General features: G+C 30.8%; 3 protein-coding genes across 8 annotated transcripts in view; 1 reads left to right on the top strand and 2 right to left on the bottom strand.

Annotated features, from left to right (window-relative positions):
• Window positions 1-1,168: 1,168 nt before the first annotated feature.
• On the bottom strand, window positions 1,169-8,425 carry LOC119602542 (chromosome-associated kinesin KIF4A). Of its 3 annotated transcripts, none has more exons than XM_037954124.1 (8): window positions 8,005-8,424; window positions 7,241-7,940; window positions 6,823-6,974; window positions 5,336-6,695; window positions 4,430-5,165; window positions 2,336-2,485; window positions 1,711-2,234; window positions 1,169-1,650 (listed from the first exon to the last, which is right to left on the bottom strand). In XM_037954124.1, the coding sequence occupies exons 2-8, from the start codon at window positions 7,909-7,911 to the stop codon at window positions 1,593-1,595; spliced, it is 3,651 nt and encodes a 1,216-aa protein (XP_037810052.1). In that variant the 5' UTR covers window positions 7,912-7,940; window positions 8,005-8,424; the 3' UTR covers window positions 1,169-1,592. The 3 variants fall into 3 exon arrangements, with proteins under 3 accessions (XP_037810052.1, XP_037810053.1, XP_037810054.1); XM_037954125.1 differs by having other exon boundaries at window positions 8,022-8,424; XM_037954126.1 differs by lacking the exon at window positions 1,169-1,650 and having other exon boundaries at window positions 1,745-2,251; window positions 8,005-8,425.
• Window positions 8,426-8,786: 361 nt separating this feature from the next.
• On the top strand, window positions 8,787-14,316 carry LOC119602543. Of its 2 annotated transcripts, none has more exons than XM_037954127.1 (5): window positions 8,787-9,057; window positions 9,525-9,560; window positions 9,626-9,788; window positions 11,007-11,096; window positions 11,177-14,316. In XM_037954127.1, the coding sequence occupies exons 2-5, from the start codon at window positions 9,554-9,556 to the stop codon at window positions 12,228-12,230; spliced, it is 1,314 nt and encodes a 437-aa protein (XP_037810055.1). In that variant the 5' UTR covers window positions 8,787-9,057; window positions 9,525-9,553; the 3' UTR covers window positions 12,231-14,316. The 2 variants fall into 2 exon arrangements, with proteins under 2 accessions (XP_037810055.1, XP_037810056.1); XM_037954128.1 differs by having other exon boundaries at window positions 9,489-9,560.
• Window positions 14,317-14,497: 181 nt separating this feature from the next.
• The window catches only part of LOC119602541, a 40,511-nt gene continuing 33,792 nt past the window's right edge, over window positions 14,498-21,216 (bottom strand). For 2 of the 3 annotated variants that reach the window (XM_037954121.1, XM_037954122.1), the window contains exons 5-7: window positions 20,974-21,216; window positions 20,717-20,902; window positions 14,498-17,397 (exon numbers count right to left, since the gene is read on the bottom strand). The exon at window positions 20,974-21,216 is cut by the window's right edge and continues 47 nt beyond it. In XM_037954121.1, coding sequence (XP_037810049.1) covers window positions 17,272-17,397; window positions 20,717-20,902; window positions 20,974-21,216 — 555 coding nt within the window. In that variant the 3' untranslated portion in view covers window positions 14,498-17,271. Of the gene's footprint in view, window positions 17,398-17,656; window positions 18,029-20,716; window positions 20,903-20,973 lie in introns of those variants that run through there. The other variant, XM_037954123.1, reaches the window with a different exon arrangement.

Raw genomic sequence — 21,216 nt, 5'->3', positions numbered from 1 at the left:
TTCAAGTTCAGTTCTAGTTCAGTTCTAGTTCAGTTCTAGTTCAGTTCTAGTTCAGTTCTAGTTCAGTTCTAGTTCAGTTCTAGTTCAGTTCTAGTTCAGTTCTAGTTCAGTTCTAGTTCTGTTCTAGTTCAGTTCTAGTTCAGTTCTAGTTCAGTTCTAGTTCAGTTCTAGTTCAGTTCTAGTTCAGTTCTAGTGTCTAGTTCAGTTCTAGTTCAGTTCTAGTTCAGTTCTAGTTCTAGTTCAGTTCTAGTTTAGTTCTAGTTCAGTTCTAGTTTAGTTCTAGTTCAGTTCTAGTTCAGTTCTAGTTCAGTTCTAGTTCAGTTCTAGTTCAGTTCTAGTTCAGTTCTAGTTCTGTTCTAGTTCTGTTCTAGTTCAGTTCTAGTTCAGTTCTAGTTCAGTTCTAGTTCAGTTCTAGTTCAGTTCTAGTTCAGTTCTAGTTCAGTTCTAGTTCAGTTCTAGTTCAGTTCTAGTTCAGTTCTAGTTCTGTTCTAGTTCAGTTCTAGTTCAGTTCTAGTTCAGTTCTAGTTCAGTTCTAGTTCAGTTCTAGTTCAGTTCTAGTTCAGTTCTAGTTCAGTTCTAGTTCAGTTCTAGTTCAGTTCTAGTTCAGTTCTAGTTCAGTTCTAGTTCAGTTCTAGTTCAGTTCTAGTTCAGTTCTAGTTCAGTTCTAGTTCAGTTCTAGTTCAGTTCTAGTTCAGTTCAGTTCTAGTTCAGTTAGTTAGTTCTTGTTCAATTTTATATGCTACGGAATCTATAGTAATGAATTTTCCATTCTGCATGTATGACCTACTAGAAATAAAAAAACAATCAATAATTTTTTCTTTAGAAAATAATTTATATTTAAATTTTCTTACAAGAGAGTAAGAGTGATTTTCACAAAACACAAATAATTTACAAACCTTTTAAGTTAGTTACTTTTTTTAATCATTTAAGTATTTATGAATAATAATAAGACGCAGCCATAGAAACAAATTTAAAAGTAAAGAAAAACTAACTCAAAAATATACTTAATTTGAGATAAATATAAAAATATAAATTATTTACTAGTAAAACATAAAAAAACACACAAAAAATGAAAAATGTTTTTAAATATAAATATTAGAGAAAATTTCCAATTAAATGACATGAAAAATAAATGAAAATGTTAAAACACAAATGATAAATGAACTTGTAATTATAATTAATGAAAAAAAAAAAAACACCCATAAATGAAAAACATATTTTATAAAACTATGTTAACAAATAGACTGCTTTTGAGGGGGATATATTTTAAAAAATGTATAGACGGTTACTTAGCAGTCTTATAAATGCTCGCAAGATTGAGGCTTTTCTTTACATTTTAAGTAATTAGGTTTTACTATGCAATGATTTTGTTTTCATTACAAGTGGTGTTTGTTGCTTTCATTTAGTTAAGTTAATATAAATAAAATTTAAATTAAGTTTAACACATGTAAAATTATGTAAAATTTTAATTTATAAGTAGTTTGAATTAAAATTCATGTAAAAAACATACAACTTAAATAAACAAAACGTTTAAACGGTAGATAAGAGTTAATAAGGATTTTTAAAGTTTGAGGCACACTATAGAGTAGTAGTTAATCATTAAAGAATTTCTTTTTGGCGGTAGCAGTATCAAAATTTATGGTAGATAATCTAAAATAAATAAATAAATGTTTTATAATATAAACTATAAAATGAAAAAAATTAACTCACCTGGCCATTTTGGGTGTTAAAAATGTTGAGGCATTGATGTTTGAATGTGTTGTTAGGAATGTTTCTTCGGCACTAATTTCTTTTGTTGTTGTTGTTGTTTTATTATTCTTGATTTTTTGCGGTGATTTAAATTGATTTTCCGCATCAGACGTTTCGCTGGTCACATCATTCTCTTCCTCTTTAATGACAATATCTTCATTCTCATCATCGTCCGATTTTTGATTGGTCGTTGGTGTTGCACGATTTTTACATTTATCTGTACAGCTACAGCTTACCGTACATTTCTGATTGATCGAATTACATCCGCAACGTTTCTTTCCGCAGTCACCACGGCATTTGCAGCCCTTGGACTTCCGCTGGTGCTTACCCTTGCCAGATGTGTTTGCAATTTGTCTAAATGCTCCTGTATCAGTGGTGTCAAAGGAGATCTGTTGTCTGAGGCCGTTGTCCTCATCCATACTATGGGAGATGTAGGACTGGGTGAGGGAGTTTTGTGAGGTTTGGGAGGTTCGACGACGCATGTTCTAAAATCAAGACGTATCTTTTTTTTGTTTACCCCATTATTCGAAAATGGTAAAGTGTTGCATATTGTTTGTTGTTTTTTTCTTTTTTGTTTTCTACTTACATTTGGACGTTTCCGAACCATGGGTGTTTTAATCCAATCGGGATCATCTTCGGATTCATCAAAATCTTCTTCTTCGCTTTCGGTAAAGTCTTCTTCCTCTTCTATTTCTTCTTCGTCCATGGGTTCGGGTTTAATGGCGGGGGAAATTTTCTATCGGGTAGAAGAGGAAAAAGATGTGATTTTTTAGAAATTATGAGATTTATGTGGAAACATTGTGGGATTTAAAGGAAATAAAGCTTGTCATGAAATGGTATTTTTGGTAAAATTGGTGAAAAATAAAAATTTTTATTCGAAAAATAAACAATTTTGAAGAAAATTTTGTAAAATTTTAAAATACACAAACATTTTGTTAAAATTTCGAAATCCACCTAAATTTTGAAATATGAAAATTAAAAAAAAAACTTTTGGTAAAATTTGAAAATCACTAAATTTTGATAATTCACTAAATTTTGGTAAAATTTTAAAATTCACAAAATTTTGGTGAAATTTGAAAATTCACTAAATTTTGGTGAAATTTAAAAATTCTCTAAATTTTGGTGATATTTGAAAAATAACACCATTTTGGTAAAATTTAAAAATTCACTAAAATTTTGAGGAAATTTAAAAAATTCCTGAAAAAATTTGGTTGAAATTTAAAAAATTCACAAAAAAATTGTAAAATTTAAAACCCACAAAAAATTTTTGAGTGACATTTTAAATTCTCAGAAAATTTTGGTTAATTTGAAAATTCACAAAAATTTTGGTGAAATTTGAAAATTCACAAAAATTTTAGAGAAATTTGAAAAATCTCTAAAAAAAATTTTGATAATTCACTAAATTTTGGTAAAATTTTAAAATTCACAAAATTTTGGTGAAATTTGAAAATTCACAAAATTTTGGTGAAATTTTAAAATTCTCTAAATTTTGGTGATATTTGAAAAATAACACCATTTTGGTAAAATTTAAAAATTCACTAAAATTTTGAGGAAATTTAAAAAATTCCTGAAAAAATTTGGTTGAAATTTAAAAAATTCACAAAAAAATTGTAAAATTTAAAACCCACAAAAAAATTTTGGGTGACATTTTAAATTCTCAGAAAATTTTGGTTAATTTGAAAATTCCCAAAAATTTGGTGAAATTTGAAAATTCACAAAAATTTTACGAGAAATTTGAAAAATTCACAAAAATTTTAGAAAAATGTGATAATATACGAACATTTTTGTGGAATTTAAAAAATTTTGGTGAAATTTGAAATTAACAAAAAACATTGGTGAAATTTTAAAATTCCCAAACATTTTGGTGAAATTTACAAATTCACATAAATTTTGAATTAGATGACATTTAAAAATTCATCAAAATTTTGGTGAAATTTGAAAATTCACAAAAATGTTGGTGATATTTTAAAATTCATAAAAAAAATTGGTGAAATTAGAAAATTAATAAAAAATTGTTCAAATTTTTCTTTTTTCTTTCTTAAAATTTTGGTGAAAAATAATTGGCGAAAAAATGTTTCCGTCAAAATTTGACGTTTATCCTCCGCCTCATAAAATGTAAAAGGTTTGCAATAAACTTCAGCTTAATATTTGAAATCAATTAAAATTTCTTTATCTATTTTCCCGTAACAAATCGTTCAAAACAAATGTTTTGGATTTGGTAAAACCTGCTAGGGATTATCATGTTATAATCCATCAGGTATAAATACAGTTAAACAATAAATGTGAATGTATATGTACATATATGAAAAAATTAAACGAAACGAAAATTTCCAAAAAAAAAAAAAAAAAGATGTGAAAGCAAAAGAAAACAACAAAAGGAAAACAGACTCTTTAATTTATACTCACATCTATTCATCGTATTATATCAGAAAACTTGGTTAAAGCCGATAAAAGCTAAATACCAATAACAAATATTTATTTGCAAAAGAGATAAAACAAGAACAAATATTAAAACATAAACAATTTCCACTACAGTTAAAAAGATTTTAGTTAGAATAGTAAGGAAATCCTTCATATTCTTGAAATTACAATTAAAATCTAAAAACCAGGGAGTAATTTCGACCTCCATCGAAATGACCCTTCCTCTCAATTTTATAAATAACATTATCACTATACTAACCTTGGTCGTAGTCTTTCCCTTCTTCTTATTATTGTTTGTTGCATTCTCACGCAATTGTTTGTAATTCTCCAATTCAATCATAAGCGATTCAATCTTTTTCTCTTGCTCCTCTTGTAACTTCAAACGTTGTTCCTGTTCGGGCGTCAGGGCCACCGATATCTTTTCTTCATATTCCGCTATGGCCTGTTCATGTTCAAGTTTCATTTGTTGCAATGTTTTGGCTGCCTCATTTGATTTCTCTTCGGCCGTAGAGATCTGTGATCGCAACTCATCACAGAGTTGTGAATGTTCACGTCTCATGTCGACCAAAGATTTCAACAGATACTTGAACACAGCCCGAGCCTCGGCTAAGCTATGGACATTATCGCCGAGTGATTTGATAAGGGTGTCGATATCGTTAGCGCATACCTTCTGCTGGAGGTCGGAAATTTGGGCGTTTCGCATTTCGAGTTCTTCCTCCAAGTTGGCAATTTCCAAACCGGCTGGGGATTGGGGCTCGGGGGGAGGTTGTTGCTGTTTTAATTCTCCAAGTCGACTGCTAATTATGCCACGGTCATCCATTAATTGTTCAAGTGTACGTTCAGCATCAATAAGGGATATAATTACCTCTAGTTCGCGTTCAACACAGGCAATAACCTGATCAATTTTCACTGAGGCAGCCGTAGCATCTTTTGAGGATTGCATCTTTTGCCGTTGCGTTTGGGCCACCTTTTGCCTTTCGAGAGCATCTTTCAGTCTAGTAGAGTAAAAACAGATTTCAAAGGATCAAGGGTTGGGGAAGTGGGAGGGATAAAGGAGTGGTTAGTAAGAGAGGGAGAGACAAACACATCAATCAGTCAAGAGTCACACAACAACACACTGCAAAGGTAACAAAAATTGTGGAAAATAATATAACCAAAAACTTACCTCTTATTAATGGCCATGGCTTCTTCACATTTGCGTTTTAACACATTACGCTGTTTATTGTGTAGGGCCTCTTTGCGTGCCATTTCATTTTGCATTTTACGATCTTTATTTTTCAATTGCATCAATTCCTTTTCACGCATCATTTTAAATTGTCTGAAATTTTCAGCCTCCGAACGCATAGCTCGCACCAGTTTTACCTTGGATTCTTTCATGGCTTGTATTTCACTGCTTAGGTTTTTAATTTTTTGCGTTTCCTTTTCACGTATTTTTAACAATTTAGCTTGTTGAGTATTTTTACGTTTCATTTCGGTTATTTCTTGCTCTAAGGTCTGCAAACGTTTACGTCTTTCTTCGGCCAATTTAGCTGAGGCATTCTCTTTAACATGACGTAATTTGTCAAGCAATTCAGACTTTTCCGCCTCCAGTTCTTGTATCTTTTGCTCACATTCTTTAAATTTCTCTTCAATGTCATCATCTAGAGTAGAGAATTTACTAAAATTGCCTGTTATACGTTGTTGTAGCTGTTCTTTGAGATTTAGCTCCCGATTAATGCGACGCAATTGTTCATTGATTTCCATTTGTTTGCTGGTAAAAGCTTCGGTGCGTTCTTGCATAATAGCTTGCATTTCGGAGACATTTACATTATTGTCGTCATCTTCACAGTGATCGGTAGTGCTGGCCGAGGAACGACGTTTATGATCCATTATTTCTGTTTCTGCTCTACACAATTCTTCATCTAGTCCCTCTACCAATTTGCTAATGTGCATGACTGTTTCCTCCAGCTTTTCTTCATACAAAGGTGTTTCTTTGATTTTAGATAATTCTGTTACGAAACTTTTCATTTCTCCTGCCTTTTGTTTAAGATTCTCATGTGCTGCTTCCGCTATATGAGCTCTCATTTCATGCTCTGTCACATCGTGCAAAGTCATTTGCCATTGTTTTTGTAAAGTCCGATATTTTTCTTGTAATTCTTTATATTTACGATTTTGCTCCTCCGAGGGCATAATTGTGGGCATTGAGGTAGTCATTAGGGGAGCTACAGGTCCTACAGTTTCCAAATCTTGTGTTAAGGAGGAAGTCATGGCACCACCTTTTGTTAGCAATTCTACCCGTAATTTCTGTATGATACCTTTAAGACGATTGATTTCGGCAGCATGAGGATCTTGATTAACAATGGGTTTATTTTTAATTTTACGTGCTCTATCGGCATAGCGTAAAGTACTCAGTGTTTCGGCAACATTGTAATCGGCCGGTGAGACACATGCTATCATAAGGGTAACGGAATTGCCACCCAACGAATCCTGCAGCAGTCTAGTTAGTTTTGAGTCACGATAACGTACAAAACCGGCACCTTTGCCATCTGGAAATGATATTCAAAAGGTATAGTAAATTTCTTGTCTAACAATGTTTTAAAATACATTTTTCTTCGTTGGAATCCCGGGTTCTTTAAAATTTTGGCAAATTTTAAAATTTTTTAAAATACTAACCTCCTAAGGCTGATATTACATTGCCTAAAGCCAAAAGACCTTGATTGATTTTAACACCTTCCTTGAAACGGTCACCAGTGGCACCAGTCTTTTTCGAACGTTCCGAACCGGCCAAATCCACCAAATGAAATTTAGAAGTAGTAACTGCTCGACTGCAAAGTAAAATAAACAAAAAACATTAAGAAAATATAGTCAAGACGTTGTACATGACTGCAGTTCCAAGAATAAAGTCCTAGGTCTTATATGTTCCAATAATCTCAATATTCTTACAATTAAGAATTTTAACCAACCGCACATACATACATCTTACCTATAGTGGTGGTGTAGAATAAAATAAACAAAACACTTAACCTCAATGTCTACTGTCGGGTAAAACTACAAAGGATGCTGTATGTATGACAAACAAAAACAACTTTACCTCTCATCCTTTTTGGTGGCCTGCAATGTAACCGTGAAAATTGCATGAGATCTGGAAGATTGTTGATTCATAGCAGTTGAAGCCACTGCCCGACCCGTTGAACCCTTCACCAAACAATCGGTAGTTTCTTTGGCGTTAAACACTTCCTTCTCCGTTAAGCCCACCATTAAAATACCATTACGATCTTCACGCATATCGATGACACTTTCCTCGCGTGACTTCTCCGACAGCAAATCGTATAGCTGTTCCTGATACAACTCCATAAATGAACACTTTATAACAAACTCAAACTCATCGGAAAGTTTTTTAATTCTTTCGAAAATATCATGCATGGCGCGTGGTATTACACCAACATTCTCATCTAATGCACCATCAAAAGCCGTACCCATAGTGTGAGTCTTGCCAGAGCCAGTCTGGCCATAGGCCAAGATAGTGGCATTGAAACCGGAGAATAACTTATCCAACATATCAGACACTGACAAATTATACACCTGCTCTTGGGTGTCACGCCAATCGAATACGAAATTAAAGGAGAAGGCATCAGTATTGTTGACCAACACCTGATTAGCTCCGTCCATTTTCTCCACAGCCACCTGACAGCCGCGAGCCTGTTCGGAAGGCACCAAAGGGCGTACTCTTAGAGCCACCCTTACACTTTCCAAATCACCCATTGTTGTCTTGTATATTTATAGTTTTGGCACTGAAAATAATTGATTTCATATTCAAACAAATCAATAGTTTTTCAAATTTACACTTTCACTTACATTTTTATCTCTAATACCTTTATATTCGTTTAGTCGTTTGTCTGGTGATTTTTCTTTTTTTCTTCTTCTGTGGCTGCTGCTGTTTTTGTGTGTGCGTTGGGAAAAAAAATGAAGACGATTCGTTTGGTGACAATCAAAAGTTACAAATGACAATAAATTCTCAACAGTCACAAACTTTTATACAAACATTCGGCAAAAAAAGCAGGTAAATTAAAAACACATTAATAAACGATAATTTGCCAAAACGCGGATTTTCCTTAATAATTTTCCTTGAATTAACAAGCAAGCAAAGGAATTTTCCTACGTTCTTTTCTTTTGTTGCTATTTTATCTATTCAACACGGTTTTCCTTTTTTTGTTGAGGTGCTTGCACCAACTTTTATTAAACCGTTTAAATTCAAATGAAAAATGGTGGTTGTTTGCGCCAGAGAAACAAGCCGATCACTTTTTTTTCGGCGGCGTCTGAATGGAAAAAATTTGTCGGCGGCGATGGCTTTTTGGCTTTACGCCGTTTTTTATCGACAATGTCGGCTAAGCCGTGTTTCTTTTATTTATTATTACATTATTATAATAATGTAATAATATATTATTATTACAAACTCCTCTTATTCGTTTTTTATAAGGCCCGAAAAGTATATTATACAAATTACAAACGCCAAAATAACAAACAAACGAAAAACAACACTGTGTTTTTAGTAACACTACTCGCCGCTAGAGATCCATTTAAATATAAATTTGACATAATGACGCGCCATTTTTTGTCATTGCTTGACAATACACAATTTATTCCCGACTCGCATTCAGGTAGTTCTCCTACAAATTTTCCAAAATTACCAAATAATAAGCTATAATTTCCTGAAATTAACAACAGGAATAGTGAATTAAGATAATACGCTGAAATAAGATTAAAAAGTTTTAAAGTGAAATACAAAATTTCCTTGTAAAAATCAACAAAGAAAATTTTGATTTATGAAAATACTTTTTTTGTGAAAATTGTAGACGTGTGTGTGTGAGAGCGTGGCTGAACTTAATATAAAGAGAATATTAGAAAAAGGTAAAGAGAAACAGTAAACAATGGATTTTCAAATTTAACGTTTTTTTTTTTTAATTATAAATTAAATTATTAAATAAAAATTATTATAAAATATTTGTTGGGCTTCTTAACTTTTTTTCAACTGGTAATAAATTTATTTAAATTTAAACCATTTCATTTGTGTTTTAAAAAAATAAGGGTGTTTTTTGTAATGTTGACATTTTGTTTTTATTTCTTCTCTTAAATTTTGACATCACGTCTCATTGACAGACGTTTATTTCTTATTGTGTTTTTGCTTGTGAATGAAGTGTTGGCAGCTGCATTACATATTTTTTTATAGAAAACTATAAATAAAAACGAAATAAATACATTTATAAAGCCCTTAATATTGCAAATATTTCTTTAAATAATCATTATAACTACCCATTTATTTATTTAAATATAAATTTAAGTGCTTTTTAACCAATTCTCCCTCAACTTAACCACAGCCGGAATTTTCTTATGAAATTTTATCAACATGGAAGGTTAGTTTTTTTTCATTTATTTGGTTAAAAAAAGGAAATTTATTTTCTATTTTTTTTAATTTTAGCTAAACAACAAACTCCTGCTGAAGTTCGTGAGGTGTTGAATAAATATTTGGAGTTGTTTCAACAGAATAGCATTGAATTTAAATATTTTCTGGCTCCAAATAGTGTAATCGATTGGTATGGCCGCACCATACGTGGAGCTAACAAAATTCATGATTATTTAAGGTAGGTCATGTTGAAGGCATCTTTATTTTTAATAATTTTTATAATCGAGAAGTTGTTATAACGGCTATTTGAGTGTTTATTTAGTTAATTAAGGAAGGAACCGTGTTTTTTATGTTCCGGCAAGAGTGTTTCATTTTGTGATGAAATTATATAAAAAGTTTTGTAAATAAAGGGTTAATTTGCAGTAAAGATGCAGAACTAGGGTGTGAAAATAGTTTTGTATAATAGAGCCACAAATTGCAGTTCTTTGAAAGAAATATTATAGGCATTGTATATTATTATCGATAGATGAAAAACTGTTCATTCTTGAATACAAATTTTAGGAGTTTATTCTTAGAAGGACAAAACTATTTAAGTGTTTTATGGTCTATAAAATAGCTATAGTTTTAGTTGTGTTTTACATGAATTTGAAGCTGAGGCTGATTGTTAGCAGTAATTCATGTTTTCATTCCGCATTGCCGAACATAGCAATCTAACTTATTTAATATCGGCTATTTCCAACTTATTCCGATCTTATATGGACTTTTTGATATTTATTTAGAAAATATATTAGACTTTTCTTACAAGAAAGTACTTTTCATACAAAATGCTGTCACCGATATCTTGGACATGTAGTTGCCGACCCTTGATTGTGTAGATATTGTTCGATAATATCTTTCGGAAAACATGTAATTTTTTAAGTAAAATTTTATATAGTCTCCAATAGCATACATTGATTTAGGTTAAATTTTAAACAAAAGGGGTGCTAGATAACCTTTCCAGCATTACTTAATCTAATCTAAAATTTAAGCTGAACTATTTCTTCATCATATGTTTCTTATCTGAAGTTGCAGCTGGCAACATGTAATGTATAATATTCAAGATTTTAGAGGATCACAAATGAATCTTGCAGGAATTACAATTAAAAGGTAAAATTTTTGATAAGGATAAGGGTACATTATGATAAAAAATATTTATTATTTCTTTAATGACTTTCCACTCCTACTTAAATTTTGATATATGTAGAAAGACAATTTTGTATAGCCACCTTTGTAAATATAACAGATTTACAAAATAGGGGTTGATGTGAAATCTTTTCAGTAGAAATGGGTACCTAAGTGTTCAATACCTAACAAGTTTTGTGCAATTAACTTTTAAGGGAAATATACTAAACTATTTAACAACAACTTATAATTAAAATAAATAATAAACAATATTTTACAACTGTTATTCGTGCAGACATGAAATACACAATAATTTTGATCACACCGAATTTTTGGAACCTCATAAATGTGCTCCCATCGAAACCAAAACCAGTCACATGCGCACGTAAGTTTTCTAAAACAAAAAAAAAACTTTATAAATAATAAAAAATAACAATAAACTTTAAATTAATAAATGCTGTTTAGCAAAATCATATCTACGAAGCCCATTGATCTTGTACATCCTATAAATCGTGTACCAGATATGGTACCTTTAAAATCCTATGCCGATAGTGATGTAGAAGATAATGAGCTGCCTGAAACCTCGGAATTTGCTGCTGCCATTATTAGTAATCAAAAGAAAACTCCAGAAAAATGTACTAGTACATTAATCGAAGACTTAACGCCACCAGCTAGCGCAACAAAAGAAGAAAAACCTCACGAGGAGGAGGAGGAGGAGGTAGTACAGGTACAAGCAACAGTCGAAGAGTTAAATAAACCAGTGAGATCCTTAAAACGTACGCATTCAGGACGTTTTAGTTATTTAAAACGTTTACCCACTGCTCCCTCTACCAGTAAACGGGTGAGTAAGGATTATAAAGGTATACGTACCTTGCTAGATGATTCATCCAGTGAAGACGATGATTTAGAAACAATGGAGGCTTTATATACCCCTTTAAGGTATATAGAGGTCAAGGGTATAATGCGTAATCGTAGCGCAACAACATCACGTCAACGTAGTGCCCTCTGGCGTGATTGTAATCAATTGGAAACACACCTGCGTATATCTTATCGTCGCAAATTGGAAGATAATCAATTACAATTTGCTCTAATCATTTATGAATCATGTAATCCTACACCTACGATTACCAAACGTAATCTTATGACACAATTCTCAATGACTGAACCCAATGAAGATAATCATGATGTAGTTACACAAATAGAACCCGAATACTCTGAAGAAATGGTGGTAGAAAGTGTTTTACACGAACCAGTACTTATAGAACCACATACCGTTACCACTACCGGTACTTTATTGGGCACCACAGATGATCCTTTTAATGAGGATGAAGAGGGCTCTTTGGAAACGTTATCAGTGTCTCATATGCGTACACCTACGAAATTTACACACACCCCGCCGGCTACACCTAAACGAAAACCACGATCTTTGTTTCAATCCGCCTCGGGTTTGAAACGTTTAAATAATTCACCCACTGCACCTACGCCTAAGCGTAGTGCAGCTCGTAGTTTAAGACTTTGATTTTAAAGATTTTTTTTTTAATATTATTATTTTTAATATTATTATTTTTTTATAGCTCCCTTTTTAATAAGTTTTTTTTCTTCTCCCTGCTTGTTTTATATTTTTCTGGGTTTATTTTAGAAATGAACACTTTTATTTTGGTGTGAAAAGGAGAAGTCACTAGTTTTTTATTTTATAAGTTTTAATAATATTGTGTTGATTTTGAAGGATTGGAATAGGCATCGGCAGAGAGTGACTAATTTGTTTTTTTAATGCATGGATTTCTTCATAGAAAAGAGATTTTTAATAAAGTTTTTATATACTTTTGTTTTAGCAAATATACAAATTACTTATTGGGAACAAAAGAAAATTGACAAATTTAGCGTAAAAATTTCTATGAAAATCTTTTCCAAACTTATGAAAACGAAATGATTTCCTTACAAATTTTCCATAAAAATTTTTCTAAATTTTTTCTCTTTACAAAAGTTTATATTTTTCCAAGGAAAGATAGAATTTTTGTTTACAAATAAAAGGAGATTTAACAAGAAACTTTCTTAAATATTTTTGTATTTTTTTTAAAGAAATATTTGACAAAGTTTTTAAGTTATTATTACTTATTAGGTCTCAGCTTTTAAAAATCTTAAAGAATGAAAGTCAATTTTTAAAAATTGAAAAAGTATCAAACGTTACTCCCCTGCCAATTAGTTTATTTTACATGTCTGCAAGTTCTTTTAAAATTCTTCTTTAGAAAAAGATTAAAAAAACTTTCTCAAGTATTTTTATATTTTTTTATAAGAAATATTTGATAAAGTTTTTAAGTTTTCCTAAATTTTAACTAAAACTTTCTTAAATATGTTTCTAAATTTATTTCTTGGAAAATTATTTGACAAAGTTTTTAAATAGAAATATACAGTTCTTTAATCTTTGATTTTTTGTTCGAAATTCTTACTCTCTGAAGCAGTTTTAGGCTGAAAAGAGGTTTTAAGAATCTAAAAAAGAACTATTTTAGAAAACACTCTTATAAACTTGAGGGTTACCTTTCCTAGTTGGATATTGTTTGGAATTTTCACCTTCGAAACGGGTTCTATGAAAACGTTAAAGAGTCGACTTTTGCTCTATAGAACTGTTCTGAATCTAGTTTTTTAATTAATAACTTTTTAACATTGAAATTGTCACCTTGAGAGTAGTTCTTGAACTAGTTCTACTTTCAGAAATTTTTATCTTTGAAATTGTTAAACTACTCGGCAACTAATGTATAACTCCTGTTTAAAATTTATCTCCGTATTCATAAACATATTAAACTTTAAGCATTTTTTCCATACGAAATTCCTGAAATAAATCATTAATAACTTTATTAAGCGTTTATGAATACGGGGTTAATGTATAGAAAACTCTTTAGAAGTTCATTAGTATTACAAGAGGGTTCCAAAGTAGGGGTGCTAGAAGTAATGCCAACATTACAACTAAATCTAAGATTGTAATGCCAGAATCTGAAAAGTTCTGGAAACAAATTCTATATTTTTCAAATTTTATAAATCAACTTCAGCATGTTTCTATTCTTAATCTTAAATTTTAATTTGATCTCTTTGTAAAAAAAAAAGAAAACTTGTGATTTTTTTCTATTCAAATTTCTCCTAAACAAACCTGATTAAAAACTAAATGCCCTAAATAAACCTAAAAAATATAAATTCAGGATTTTTAATTCCTTAAAACTTATAACAAAAACAAAAGCATGCTTAGTAATTTATCAAAATATCATATAACTTTAAGTTGTTTTTTCTTAACATCAACTTATTTATATAGTTTTTATAAAATTTACCTTTTACCCGAGAGTTTTGCAGTTTAAAATAAAATCCATAAACACTCCATATGGAGTAAACATATGTTTACTTTTCCTTAAATATTTTTTTTTATTGATTTTTTAAATAATATATATTTTTTTTTAATTATTATACTTTCTCTTTATATTTATGCCTAAAACTTACAAGTAAAACATAAAATAAAATTATATTTTTTTCCTTAACAGTAAAGTTTATTATTTTTATGAAAGATATGCATTTATTTTTATCTTAACAAAATTATATAATTTTTCTTATACATAAAAAAACTATTGTTATTTTATATTAATGCTGCTACAATAATATTTTGCATATATTTTTTGTTTGTTTAAGTATTGAAGTGAAAAAAAAAACACAATTATTTTTTAGTAAAAATATTTCCTTTTTTTAATAATAAATAAAGTGTTTACTTTTTTTTAAATAATAATATAAAACATAAGTGGTATTTTTTTAACATTAAAATTATAAAGGATAATATAATAAATTAGACCAAATGGCTAAAACACAATTTTAACATACATTTAATAATAATTTTTAATTGATTTGATAAACATTTTTTGTTACAATTAAGCTGTTCGTTCTATGATTAATTTATAGATAGAATATTTAAAAGATTAATAAAAGTACATTAGGGTAGTAATATATTTTAGACATTTGCTTATTTATGGGCCTAAAGTTTGTGTTTATTTTCTTTAGTTTAATTTTGATATTTACAATAGTTTAAACTGGTATTTTTTTAACTAAAATAGGCTGCCATGTTAGTTTTTTTTTTTTAGAAAAAAAGTTTTCTGATTATGTTTTTAAAAGCTTAAACAAACGAACAGTTAGAACTTTTAGTGCTGAAGATATTTAAAGTAAATATTAAAATGCCAAAACGCCCAAAAGAAGTACAAATTTTTATTCAAAAATTAGGATTTTAATAAATATATTTCTACAAGTTTCGAACAAAATCCGCCATAAACTTATAGCTCGATTCACGATCTGGTTGGTTAACGTGGTAGTTTACTACGCTTAAACTACCAAGAAAAGTCTTCCACTGAAATGTTCCTGTATGTCTGGAAGGAACTATATATAGGCTACTTTTTACTTAAAAATTTCAAGTGGGCGACGTGCCACGCCCTCATACAAAAGAAGTATTAAAAATCGCATATCTAGAGCTAAATTTTCTAATTTTGTATGGACAACTTTGACATCCATATGAATACATGGGGATAAAATGGGCAGATACAATAGGCGTAGCAACTCCTATATAAAGAAAATTCCCATCAACAGAGGTCGTGACCTCTTCCATATGAATTTAATAATAAAATTCGTTTATCAGGGAAACTATTAAGAGTTAGAATCTATTTTAACATCCAAGTAAATATTTAGGTGAAAAATGGGCTGACTTTTATTAGGGAGGTTTCCCACGTATATCTAGGAAACTACTAGAGCTAGAATCCTAGAATTTTTCACCAAGAACTCTGACATATTAGTGGACATTTGGGTGATAAATTAGCGGTCTTTCAGCTCCCATATGAATTAAATATAAAAATTCGTATATCTGGGAAACTGTTTCAGCTAGAATCTTCAAAAATCGTAAAGTGGGCTTTTTATTATACTGATTTTAGGGTAGCAAAACACAATGGGTATACATAAAGTAGCCAGCAATAGATCAAGAAAGTTGTACGACAGAGCCTTAAGAAGATTTTAAATTTATCGTAAATTTCCCTTTTGACATGATGGCATTCGATATCGAATAAGAAATCTAATACAAATTTGCAAAATTTTAATATCGAAATGTATTTTCGCTACGAAATCTTATTCGATCAGTTATGCTTCAATTTAGAACCAGCTCTTTGGCAAGAGTTTTACACTGATACTATAATTGTTCCATCAGGCATCAGTTAAAACTTTAAGGCCCGTTAGCTCCAGCTCCGGTTATCGTTTATTTGTTGGTTAAAATAATTTTAATTTTGTTGGTTAAAATAATTTTACCCTACACAACTTTAGTGGGGAGGGTATAATGGATTTGTGCTGATGTTTGTAACGGATAGAATTAATGGTCCCATATATCCACCTTTAAGTATACCAATCGGCTCAGAATCATTTTCTGAATCGATTAAGACATGTCCGTCCGTCCTTGTAATCAAACTACAGGTTGTAATTTTTAAGATATTTGAATGAAATTTGGTACACGCATTACTTTTAACCCAGACGAACCCTTGTGATTTTGGTTGATATCGGTCCATTATTTCACCTAGCCCCCAAATGATTTAATCTTAGCCCCTTGCAAGACCCTCTCTGAAAATGCTTGAACGTCGTTAATTCCTTTAATGAAATTCGTCATGATTAACTTTAATGGCAACAAAAATCCCTCCAACAAATTTTGTTAGGATCGGTTCATATTTGACCTTAGCCCCCAAAGTTTCGTATATCCTTTATGAAAATCCTTTTAACACAAAAAAGTGGCGACTAAATGATTAAAATTTTTCGCGATTTGTTCAAAAATTGGTTAAAAAATTTCAATAGTTTCGAACACAATTTCGCTTAAAGAAGAACTATATAGTAAATATTCTTAATAACCTTCTTGGAAATAGTTCCGAGAATGGCAAATTCGAACGAGTATCGACTTTATAAAGCTACCCTAAAACAATTTCGAAAAAATTTTTGGTCTTTACTCCAAAATAGACTACTGTTTTCAAGGTTGTGTATATGTTCTCTATAACTTTCTGGAGCTAGTCCAAGATTAGAATTTTCATAGATTTCTAACACATTGATTGATTGCTAAGGCGTTTTGACATATGAAAATATTTTAATGGAAAAACAAAATGACAAAAAAGTCTAAACTAAACTTAACATTAATATTAAAATTTTAATAAAATTACTAAAAAAAAACATAAAAAATATTTAATTTTTAAATTATACAGACATACAAAGGCATAAATAATAGATTTTTTTTTAAATAAAATAGTTAAATTGGAAACAAACAAAGAAACATTAAAGAAATTTTTAAAAAAAACTTTAAAGAAACTTTATCAATATTAGATATGATAGATTTACAGTCTTTATGCATACCTTGATAAATGACTAAATTACAATTCTTTTTAAACAATTAAAATTAAAATGTGCGGTTTCTGATTAAACTGTTTTTTTTTTTTTTTTTTTTGAACATTAAATACTGATAATTAATAAATTCTAAAATAAATGTATTAAACTAAAATATGATTTTCTTTTTAAAGAAATTATACCTCATAAATTGTGCTATTATCGGGATCTACTTCTATGGGTTTGACAAAAAAGCGTCGACGATTATTAACAATCGGAGGAACCACAATATCTCCACTATCAATATCCCCATTACCATTTAACTGTAAAAGATATTAAAACAAGATATTAGTCACAAATAGTTAAAAATAAGTTTTTGAATTTTTTAGAAATTTATAAGTATAAAAATTTTATTAAAAATTTGTTAATTTTTTTAGAAAAACCCATGCAAATCCAAAAACAAATGATTCATATCACATTAAATTACAATAATTTTTTTATACAAATATTATTTTTTTAATAAAAAAAGTGTGTGTTTTACTTACTTATGAAAATTGTTCTTAAACAAAAAACCAGAAACACTTTGAAATTTTTAAAATTGTTTTTTTGAATACTAAATTACACATTTTGAATGCAAATCACATTAAACAAATAGATTGATGATGACGATGACTTATAATTTTAAACAAAGTTTTATTTTTTTTTTTTTAATGACAAGGACAAAAACAAAAAATTATTTTAAAATAAATTTATAATTTGTAGTCTTTTAGTGTTTTTTTTCATTCAGCTCTCTCAAATAGTTTTATTAATGTTTATTTTGGTTATTATTTCTGACAGTGTAGTTGTTTAACTGTGTGTAATAGTTTAAAGTTGATTTATTATTATTAATTTTTTTAAGAGTGTAAGAGAGAGTTAATTTTGTTGACTTTCATCAACATAATCAATGGAGGACGTCTAGAAAAAAGAGAAGGAAAAACACAAAGAAACACATAACATTTAGTTTGTGGACAAACAACAAAATTAATATTTAATTTTTTTTTGTATAAATATTAAATTAAAAAGAAAAAACAATAACAATTATGTGTATAATAATTATTAAGAAAACATTTAATATTAACTTTATGTACTGTATTTTTTAACAAAAAATGTATTTACAACTTGAAATTCATTAATTTTGATCCACCCTACTATACCTTTAATTTCTTTCTCCTAAAAAATTAATCCACTACTAGTTCTATTTTGGCTTTAAAACAAAATTAAAATTTTGAAATTTCACCTTTGGATGAAGGGCTGTGGAAGCTTTATGATACTCGTTCTATGAAACTGTTTAGGCACCAATTAATTAGTCAATGATTTTTGTTGGATTTTGTCACCCTCGGAATTAGTTCTAGAGAAGTTTAAGAGAACATATACAACCATATTTAGAACAATTCTAGAACAATTCTAGAACTAGTTCTTTATCGGCGATTTTGTTAGAAAATGTTAATATTGGGAAAAATTTTGCTGTGAGGGCTACCAAGGTACTAATAGGACTTAATAGGTGCAGTCTAAGAATTCTAACAGGGATCTTAAAGGGGCTTTGCTCAATTAAGGGTCAGTAAGTGGGTCAAGATTGTCGTACGTGAACACCTGTCTTGATGGCCTTATTTCACGATGGTCTTTTTCATCCACTGGGTGGACTTGAGAACGGTCTACCACGCGCCCCCGATTGACTTCAATGACACACATAAAGGTGGCAATTTTTGTACATGGTTCTACCGGTCCATGTACAAGCTCGAAGTATCTAATCTCTTGCCAAGTGATTACTTTGCGGAATGACAAGTAGCACAATGCTACCCCGACAGGAAGAAAAGTGTAAGACGAATCCGAAAATAGGGCCTAACAAAACCCCATCAAACGCACCTGATGACTCCCTAATCTCTGCGTTGTCATGAGTGTCGCCGTACCGCGCCCATCCTGTGGTGATCCGCTCAGTCACACAACCACATCACAAGGCTCTGTTGATTCGCTCAGTCACACAACCACATCACAAGGCTCTGTTGATTCGGCAACAGTACCAAGAGACGTATTTGATAGTCCGAAATACCCAGCCAACAGCTCAGGATCTCTCTGTTTGACAAAGGATTTTTAAACGAACCCAATAATTGCGGCCTCAACCGTAAGTCGCGTAGCATGTAACAATATGCATCCTGTTGAGATGGCAACAACACCAAGAACATCCCTGAAAGGTATACTAAATCAGTACAAGTCTCCCGTCGGGCAAAGAGCGATCTACGAAATGACAGGCAACCGAATGTCAATCTGAAAATTTCCCAACCTATACCTAAGATATACTCAACGGGTTCAGGAATCCAGCATAAATAGCTCTGTCACATCACTCAATGACATCTGTTGAGATGGCAACAGCACCGGAGAGAGAATGCAGACATATATGACATTTGGATATACATATAAATCCTTAAACCAACATTCTCTCCCCGCGATTTTCAGTATTAAACCGCAGCCACTAGGTGCGTCCCGAAGGAACCAGAACCAACTGACCAGCCAGGACAAACTCCTGCGGTCAACTAGTCACCGGTAGTAGCAGATAATCTGGGGCTCTGGTTCGACCCCATGTCAAAAGATTTCAAGGAAAGGCCCGAATATACATTTGATCATCACCAGTTTAATAGTCCCGGCAGACTTAAGGTACTGGTAGCACCCCTTTTCCCCGGGAAATTGCAATAACACCAAGACGGAGATTTCACAAAAGTAACATGCGCCCGAGGGGAGTAAGTTGGTTAGTAATATGCCGGTCTAATGCAGGATAGAGGCGAATGAGCACATAATTATACATTTATTCGACTGGGTTTTATAGGGAGACTGATATTATTTCACAACTTTGTCTTAAGGAAACTTCCAGGTTGAGAACTCTTGTGAATTGAGCTGTTATCATCACTTTCTCCTTTCTTCTATCTATTTATGTTCTTTTTGTTTTTTTTCCTTGTGTTTTGTATCTCTATCTTTGGATCTTCACACTCTACGAAGGACCTTATGTTATTCGAGTTTAGTTGTACCTTTCAATGGCGTATAACACTTCTAAACCTAATCAATTTTAAGAATAACATATCTCGAAAGAGGGGAAAGATATAACAGAGGCTAAAACTCTAATTTAGAAACACTTTTCCTTCGCTTAGATGTATTTCGAAGTCGGGAAATAGGTTATTAGTTTTTCACAGTTTTGGCATAGATTTGTCAGTAAATATTAATTTTAACATTATCCGATTTCATACAGATGTTTAATTCTCGTTAAACTGAAACACCCTAATGTCTAAAACTATATTAATTCTACAACTACAACAAAAACACCTGACAACGATTGCAAATGAAAAAAAAACAACACCCAGTGTCAAACACCATTTAAATTCTAATTAAATTCAACACAATAAAACTCATCACCCACCTTAATATTTTTCTAAATACTAAATATTAGTAAATACTAGAAAAAAACCAAAAAACAATAACAAACAAAATAAAAAACGTTGTTTTACTACAACAAATAAAAACCCATGAGACTTAGTAATAAAACAAATTAAATACTATAGAAATTAATTAAATTAGAAAATAAAATCACCAATCAACAAGTATCGGTTTAATACGCACCAGTAGACATTTGCATTGATTCTCATCATAATAAGAACCTGTCGTACAATTCTCATTCTGTTTACACACACAACGACAATTTTCATCATCCCATATTTTGTGTTCCAAATTTATGCATTTCTCACGGGCCTCATCGTTAATGCAATGACAGCGACAGTCCTGGTAACGTTGATACGAATTGCAGTCCTAAAAAGTATTTATAAACAAATATTTTGTCATTTAATTAGTTAATTATTTCACATTCATTTATTACTCACCTCTGGTTTTTTGCGACAATCACATTTACATTCTAAATGCTGTTCCACGGGAATCACCTCAAAACCGCAAAATTTTGCCTTTACCTCTTCATAGCAATAACGATAGACTTGAAAATTGACAATTTCAGTTTTTGTCGGTTGACACGACATCCATTGGGTGCTGCAACAGCCACCGCAACGTTTGACACGTGTACAGCGGGGAAAATAGTTACTTTTGGGGTTAATGGGCGTTAAATCGACGAC

The sequence above is a fragment of the Lucilia sericata genome, unplaced genomic scaffold (genome assembly GCF_015586225.1).
Source record: "Lucilia sericata isolate MDLA Ls3-8-SP2 unplaced genomic scaffold, ASM1558622v1 Contig000240F_arrow, whole genome shotgun sequence".
Classification (NCBI taxonomy): domain Eukaryota; kingdom Metazoa; phylum Arthropoda; class Insecta; order Diptera; family Calliphoridae; genus Lucilia; species Lucilia sericata.
Note: the sequence above shows the minus strand (reverse complement) of the source record. Positions and strands in the feature narration are given on the sequence as shown.

What these genes read in the sequence shown, in the direction of transcription:
- LOC119602542 (XM_037954124.1), bottom strand. Translation starts at nt 7,911, where the DNA reads ATGGGTGATTTGGAAAGTGTAAGGGTGGCTCTAAGAGTACGCCCTTTG. An exon ending in AGGGAAAGACTACGACCAAG is followed by an intron (nt 2,486 to 4,429) that starts GTTAGTATAGTG and finishes TCTACCCGATAG; the next exon opens with AAAATTTCCCCCGCCATTAA. An exon ending in TTAACACCCAAAATGGCCAG is followed by an intron (nt 1,651 to 1,710) that starts GTGAGTTAATTT and finishes TATTTATTTTAG; the next exon opens with ATTATCTACCATAAATTTTG.
- LOC119602543 (XM_037954127.1), top strand. An exon ending in AAAATTCATGATTATTTAAG is followed by an intron (nt 9,789 to 11,006) that starts GTAGGTCATGTT and finishes TTATTCGTGCAG; the next exon opens with ACATGAAATACACAATAATT. An exon ending in AAAACCAGTCACATGCGCAC is followed by an intron (nt 11,097 to 11,176) that starts GTAAGTTTTCTA and finishes AATGCTGTTTAG; the next exon opens with CAAAATCATATCTACGAAGC.